General features: G+C 37.5%; 1 protein-coding gene across 1 annotated transcript; it reads left to right on the top strand.

Annotated features, from left to right (window-relative positions):
• The first annotated feature begins 1,385 nt into the window (after positions 1-1,385).
• On the top strand, positions 1,386-7,978 carry LOC121946723 (cytochrome P450 3A30-like). Its single transcript, XM_042491444.1, has 13 exons — positions 1,386-1,491; positions 2,626-2,719; positions 2,811-2,863; positions 2,962-3,061; positions 3,161-3,274; positions 3,827-3,915; positions 4,095-4,243; positions 4,335-4,462; positions 5,146-5,224; positions 6,677-6,837; positions 6,921-7,147; positions 7,245-7,407; positions 7,533-7,978. Exons 1-13 carry the CDS (start codon positions 1,421-1,423, stop codon positions 7,626-7,628), a joined length of 1,524 nt encoding a protein of 507 aa, XP_042347378.1. The 5' UTR covers positions 1,386-1,420; the 3' UTR covers positions 7,629-7,978.
• Positions 7,979-8,210: the final 232 nt, after the last annotated feature.

Here is an 8,210-nt window from a genome sequence, read left to right as displayed (position 1 = left end):
TCAGAAGCTCATTTCAGTCTCTATTAGCATTTGAGTAAACATTTTAAAGATTTTAAAATTATATATTGTATAAATTTTATATTGTACATCCATGTGAAGACTGCAGTTAAGTTCCACAGTAGTTTATATATGATCTGAACAGTCAGTGGGAAGTAACATTCTCGCTTCTTGACATAACATTTCTTTTTTCTACTTTATTTAAATGGAACTATATAAATGTTAACTTACTTAACTAATTCATTTTGCCATGCACAACCTTTGCCCATATAGTGTAGACACAAACTGGCTGACAGCAGTAATTAAGAACATGAAGTAAATGACTAAAGGTCATTTATTACTCCTTAACTTTAACTCTATTTAGACTGCATAACACCTGTTTTTTCAAGCTGTCAAAATGTCATATAAATTTGTGACCCTCACATTTGATCCAGAGAAAAAAATGCTCGGCAGGTTGGCTAAAAGGTCAAAACCAGGAAAAAGTAAATACGCTGTATTATATTCATTTGTCCACAGCTTTGGACTTTACATCTTTCTTCAGGGGAACCTTATCTTAGTTACGCCTGCTTCTGTAAAGCACAGGATGAGTTCACTGATTGTATAATTAATGGCTGGCCTCTGCAATTCTTGCTGAGCTTTAAGCCAGTTGAAGTTTGTTTCATTTTTTGTTTTGTAAATATTTTAACACCCATTTTCATGGAGGACATTTTGCCACAGTCAGAATAGCACAGGTGTAAATAATGATTGGATTTATCCGCTTCAGTTTCAGGGTCCTGGTATTCTGCCTGCTGGCTCACTGTCACACTGCCATGGTTTACAGGGACACTTGAATCTGAGCCATTGTTAATGTAATTAGTTCCACCTGTGCTTTTCCTACTATGGCAAAATGTCTGCAGTGGAAAAGGCCTGTTTTCTAGTAGGCTGGTGTATATTTCATGTCATTTAGACAGGAATATCAGGAGACTTGATAATGTGTGTGACACTGTCTTACACCATCATATATTTTCACCAATCTTCTTGCAATACATTGTGGCCTTTGTTTGGGAAAAATGCAACACTTGGCACTTACTATATCAATATAATTTCTTTGTTTTATTGATAATATAGAATGATAAATTATGTGTTAGCTACTAAAATAATTTGAAATACTATTAATATTTCAACTCCTGGTGAAAGGGTGACAAGATATTATCTTTAAAAGGAACAAGAGGGGGAAAAGAGCACTGTTGGAAATTGAATGCAGATTGCTTAGTAGGTAAACAGTCACTGTATTCACAGGTAAAGATTGAGACATAATGTTATGTAACTTGAATGTTTTCCAGCTATGTGGGACCGCCCCTTTGCCCAGTTTAAACTCCAGCTTGAACTCCTAACACTGGGAAGTGAGTTACCACAGTCTTCAGCGGTGTGCAGAGGAACAGAGATGGGCTATTTTCCGGATTTTTCCATCGAGACTTGGACTTTAATAGTATTTCTCATCACTCTCATCGCAGCGTGAGTATGGTGTGTTGTTTATCTCTGGCGTAGAGAGTAACTCTCCAAACAAATTAAACTCCACACTAAAAGTGAGTGAGAAAAATCCTTCTGCTTGTTGACATGTTTGAAAGATTCTGGGGCTGTGTGTCAGGTCAGGTCAACTTTATTTATATAGAAAGTTTAAAAACAACCAGGTTGACCAAAGTTTGAGTAGTAGTGTTTTTGCACTTATTTCTGTTATACTGTGAACAGTAATAACATTACTTTTTTTTTTTTTTATCAAAACGGGTAATGTACTATTCAAATTCCAGTAATACAATGCCAGTTACCCCAAAACCAAGTAATTCGTTACATCGTAACTTTTGCCATTGCTTTACAACTGACAGGCTGCGCACGCACGTTACAAAGCAGCAAACAACGTTAGTTTGTAAAGTGGATACGCTCATTATGAAGCAGCTGAACGTGTGTCCTTTTGCTTTGGTTTTGCCGGGACGAAATTTGAAAAAAAAAAAAAAAAAAAAGCTGCAACAGCTCAACAACGAGAAGATCCAGGAAATACACTCCACCAAAAGTGAGCCTTCCTCAGTCATAGTTGAAGCACTACACAGACTAAACAGCCAAACTTTGGACAGCTGCAGGCCACAGAGAACTAATGCTGCTTGTGGCTGGATATGTTGTGGATGAAATGCTGTCTGTCTCCTCAGTAGACTCTCTATTGCAGACAGGACTTTGGGGAAATACAGGTGTTGTGTCGAAATGTGTTCCCCCATAGGAAAGTGTTTCCCACCTGCTCCCTCCCCTATTTGACAAGATATGACCCAAAATATTTGTGAGAAATTACCTGAAAATTTGCACAAAAAGAGAGAAAAAGCACCAAAAATGTTTATTTTCTGTAACAATTTAAAATACATAATTGTAATAATTAGGAATATTGTTTTGAGTTTAAAAATAAATAAATAAATAGGGTTTTTTTTATTTCACTCTGTATTTCAGTCTGTAACATATAATTGGATCCATACAAAGACAAGGCATGAAATAAATTCTAGAGGAGTTTCACAAAATAACATATAGAAAATGAGATAAACTGATTTTTGTAGTAACAGATAGATGTGGTCTCGGTGCTCTAATCCTGTTTTGTTTTTTTATTCTCAGATATGGATATGCTCCATATGGCTTTTTTAAGAAAATAGGCATCGATGGACCCACACCTTTGCCCTTTATTGGGACATTTTTGGAATATAGAAGGGTGAGACGCATTTGTCAGATTAGTGCAGTAATCTAAGTAGATACTGACTGTTTTGATAACTTTGTTACACCACTCTCATTTTATTTCTCAGGGCGTCCACAATTTTGACACAGAATGCTATCAGAAATATGGAAAGTTGTGGGGGTAAGTGTGTTTGCAAGAATACACCCTACCATAAATTTCTCATGCAGTGCTTCAAGGCTGTAACTGACTCGCCACAATATCTGCTATTGCAATTAAAGGCTGTACGATGGCAGGGAGCCTTTACTGGCCGTAATGGACACAGATATGATCAAAACAATCTTGGTTAAGGAGTGTTACTCTGTCTTCACCAACAGACGGGTAAGAAAGAAAACAACGTAGGGACAGTTTCCCAATACTAATCGGAGAACACAGAGTAAAAAAAGGCATTATTTGTGTGCATGTATGTGTGTGGTTTAGGATTTTGGCCTGAATGGACCCTTACGTGATGCTGTATCAGAAGTAAAAGATGAGGAATGGAAGAGGATTCGTGGTGTGCTGTCTCCATCATTCACCAGCGGACGCCTGAAAGAGGTTAAAAAGCACACTGCAGCTTTAAAGAAGAATAATGTTTTGGTGTCAGTTGTCGAGTGTTGGAGCTATAGGCCAACGGTATCACCGCAGAAAGAAGCGTGCAAGTACTTCTGATAGGAGAAGCTCCTAAGAAAGAAAATAGACCCTACATTAAACTGCTCACAACAAGGTCTGTTGATTATCTTGAATAACCGGGTCATAATTTCTGGAAAGAGACATTGTTCAAGTTTTGTAATGAGTAATGACTTCTTCAAATGTGTTTTTTGGCTCACTGCGCACCACAGGCTGAGTGCCCTCTAGTTCCATTATATTAGAGAAAAGGCAGACACCTATACAACCGATATCTCCAACAATTGGCAACTCACACCAAAACAGTCTACTGTGTATTAATAAATAGAACTACAGATAAAAGGGAAAAGTATGTGTTTTTTATTTTTGTGTGAACGTAACATATTTTTATGCAATACTCATTTTCGGTGCATTATTCACACATTCAAGGGGCATGAAAATAAATAATGATTCCATGTTTTTTTTTTTTTTACTTCTGAGCAGATGTACTCGATAATGTTGCGCCACTCAAGTAATCTGATCAAGAGTCTTCACAAGAAAGTGAAAGCGGACGAAGTCATAGCGGTTAAAGAGTGAGTACTGTTATGGTTTGTGATGAGATTTGGGCATAGACTCTTCATCAATATTATTTATATTTGGTAGGTGATTTTGTTATTCGTGCTATTCACTGAGAAGAAAACAACATTTATTTACACAAATATTTAGATGGCTTTTTTTTGTTCCTACATTAATCATTTGCCTTTTTTTGCAGATCATTTGGACCTTACAGTATGGATGTTGTGACCAGCACCGCCTTCAGTGTGGACATTGATTCCATCAACCATCCCTCTGATCCTTTTGTAGCAAACATTAAGAAAATGGTCACGTTCAACTTCATGAATCCCTTGCTTGTGGTTGCGGGTATGCCTGATACCATGCTGTGTCACCAGAATGTCTTGTATCTTGTGCCCTTGAGCCCTGATTGATATATTTATAATTTCATTCTTTCCAGTTCTGTTTCCATTCTTGAAGGGGATTTTTGAGAAGATGGACTTGTCATTCTTCCCTGGCGATGTGCTAAAATTCTTTTACAGATTTTTGGAAACAATCAAATCAGACCGGAATAAGGATGACCACAAGGTAGTGTGCATACAGTATGTACTGTAGATTTTATTTTGATTGTTGGCCATGTTTATGCTTTCTTGCCGGTGGACAGAGCTATTATGTTTTCTGGTTGTCCGTCCATTAGTAGCATTCATGTGAACACTGTAACTTTAGGGAATTTCTTCACAGTTGGCACAAATGTTCACTTGGACTTAAAGAGGAACTGATTAGAGTTTGGTGGTCTTATGCCCATCTTATTCACATGGATGCAATATCACAAGAAGGCCTTGAGGGAGTTTCCTAAAATTTGGCACCAGTGTTAACTTGGACTTAAATATGAACTGACTAAAATGCATTGATGACATTTTATATCCAAAAGGTGAAAGGTCAGCCTTACTCTGACACCACATTGTTCTGCAATAACACCTTTCTGGCCATTATTCAATGGAACAGAAGGGGAGACATTTGGTCAGATACTGAATTGGTGACACTAATTTTTGGTGTCCACCTTGTAACTTTGCTGGTTGCGTAGATATATGTGAAGCATCCATGTTTTCACAGACATGGGTGTGAACTACAAGCGCAACTTGACTGGTTTGCTGTGGCATACAACCACAAGGTGGTAATTCTGGTATTGCATGTTTTGTTTATATAACCTTTCCATTGAGCCCAAAACTGGAAAATCAAAATAGGATTCCCCACTTGTTTTTGTCTTGCAGAGCCGAGTGGACCTCATGCAGCTTATGGTGGATGCTCAGGTGTCAGAGAACAATGAAGATGATACAAAAACCCAAAAAGGTAGATAAAGAAATAAGACTGAGGAATTGTAGTTGACAATTTTGTCTATTGCTAATGCTGAAGGCTAAATTTAAGATGTCAAGGGTCACTTTCATCCTTGAGAAAAAAGCCTTGCTTTTCACTGTGACCAAGTTCTGTGTTTTCTTAACGTGTGTACAATGAGATTTTTTGTAAAAAGAAAAAAGGAAATTCGTTGGAGAGCATTTTGGTTGGTCAACAGTGGTCAGACTGTTAAAAACAAACAAAGACTAAGGTTTAAAAGTCGGGTAAGAGTTGGATCAATAAGCAAGACGATAAAGAATTCATGGCATGATTTGTTTTGTCTTGGTGCTCCAGAACCTTGTAAACAACTTTGTAAAGTTGTTTTAGAAACTGCCAGAGCTTGTGGCATCCAGTGGCTGAATGGATAAAGCAGGCGCCTTATAAATGAAGGCACTGTCCTTGCCGCAGCAGCTCTGGGTTCATTTCCAACTTGTGGCCCTTTGCTGCATGTCATCCCCTCTCTCTCCCCCTTTCATGCTGTTGATCTGTCCTGTCTAATAAAGGCAAAAATGCCCCCCAAAAATCAGTCAAAAACCAGTGACCCCACTGAGTTCCTTAACTGTCCAGTCAGACATTAGAAAAGTCATGTCTCCTGAATGAAATATTTATAATACATTTAGAGGACAGCACCGTTTAAAATACTGGTGAGCTAAATTATGGAACATGATCTTGAACTGTTTGACAGCTTCTGTGTCTTTGTCTCAATACAAAGAGAAACTTTAAAGTGGTTCGATGTCAGAAAGATTTGGTTCTGTGTAGATCGTAGCTGTGTTGTGTGGCTGCTGTGATTCTGCACAGTACTAATTTATTTGATGATATGTTTATTTCGTTTACAGTAGTAATGAATGGGTGGAAGATACATAACTATGTTGATTTTTACCTTGCATCATTTTTAAATGTTTGTATATTTTATTCTTTTACAGTACAGTCCTTATAAAAGCCCATTGTGGGATTCTGCCTCACCTGCACATCGCTGTTGTCGGATACAAACCTCCAATCTCCAAAAGAATAGAATTACTTTATTAATCCCGTGAGGAATTGTTTTGTTACAGCAGCAAAACTAGAAGTAGAAGTAAAATAACAAAAATAATAATAAAGATATGTATATAATATGATTAATGTACTATTTTTATAGAAAAAAAGGTAAATGTGGAGATATAGGGTTTGCGCCCAGAAACGCCGACATATAAACTGTTTTATTTCCTTTTTCTGTTGTTTCTTTTCTTTGTATCTAAATGTACAAATTAATAAACTCAACTAAATTTAACTAAACAAATGGTCAATTATAAGCCAATGCATTACTGGCCTTCCCATAGCATACTGCAGAGTTACAGGTTGAGCTAACAGCAGTTGCTTTGACTATTATCACTGCAGTGATAATCTTTTATTTGTTGTGTGTTTATGATACAGGACTGACTGATCATGAGATCCTGTCTCAGGCTATGATATTCATCTTTGCTGGCTATGAAACCAGTAGCAGCACACTGGGATTTGTTGCCTACAATCTGGCAACCCACCCTGACATCCAAAAGACATTGCAAGAGGAGATTGATAAAACCTTCCCGGAAAAGGTTACTTGGGAAATGTTTGGATTTAATAATTGTTTTTACTAGAAACCCATGTGTTACCAACTAATGACTGCTTTATACACCAGCGTCAACCAACATATGAAGCCCTGATGCAGATGGAATACCTGGACATGGTGATAAATGAGTCCATGAGGCTGTACCCTATCGCTAATCGATTAGAGAGGGTGTCAAAGTCTTCTGTGGAAATTAACGGTGTAACCATCCCTAAAGGAACTGTCATCACTGTACCAGTTTACACTCTCCACCATGACCCTGCTTTGTGGTCTGAGCCCGAGGCCTTCAAACCTGAGAGGTACTATACTGGTCTAATGGCAGGTTGTGGTTGGATTTTACCCAAACTTGGATATTTGGTGTATAAATTGAAATTTTTTGTGCACCTTTTTTTTTAGGTTCAGCAAAGAGAATAAAGACAACATAGATCCTTATGCCTTCCTACCCTTTGGAGCAGGGCCAAGGAACTGTATTGGCATGCGATTTGCTATGTTGACGATGAAGCTGGCCATGGCGGAGATCCTCCAGAACTTCAGCTTTGTCACGTGCAAGGAGACTGAAGTGAGGAAACATTTTCAGTATTTGTGGTCATAAAATAATGACATTTTATGCATGATTGGGTGAGATTGGATTTGAGTTTGGGAAGGGCTTCATTTGTAAAACATTTTTTTGTTTTGTTTTCTTAGATTCCAATTGTGCTTGGAAATGATGGATTTACAACACCCAAGAATCCCATCAAACTGAAGCTGGAGCCCAGAACAGCCAATCCTTCTTCAAGCTAACTCTCATTGTCTGAACCAACTACTTTTTTAAAAACTGCACAGCATAGCAGTTACATTTATTAATACTTTAAGGACACCATCTAATCTAATCTAGCTAATCTTTTTGACATCTTGATGAAATATTACCAATATGACACCATTGCTTTTCTAAAGTATGCCCTGCATACACACAATTGAATAACATTGCAATGGATAATCACTTTGTGCACACATGTCAACTGTTGCTACTTTTTATAGGTTTAAGTCCTTTTATAACACGATAAAATTCTACGCAACTGTATGGATCACTTAAAAAAATACTCTCATATTACATTGCAAGGGCTCATTGTAGAGAGTTTAAATATGCTCAGTTATCCAGGTACCTGAGTGGGTTGGGCTCTGGAATCAATATAAATGGGCCAACAGCAGATGATCATCACATTCTCTTTCAGCTAACATTTGATTTATCTTCTATTTGCAGTCATGCAGTGCTTTGACCGCTCAAAACACGGGAGGAATTTGGGGTGAATCATTTTGATTTTTTTGTATCTATCACAAGTGTAATAAAAGCCAAGAAAAAAACTTTGCAAACTTGTATTTTTT

The sequence above is a fragment of the Plectropomus leopardus genome, chromosome 8 (assembly GCF_008729295.1).
Source record: "Plectropomus leopardus isolate mb chromosome 8, YSFRI_Pleo_2.0, whole genome shotgun sequence".
Taxonomy (NCBI): Eukaryota; Metazoa; Chordata; class Actinopteri; order Perciformes; family Serranidae; genus Plectropomus; species Plectropomus leopardus.
Note: the sequence above shows the minus strand (reverse complement) of the source record. Positions and strands in the feature narration are given on the sequence as shown.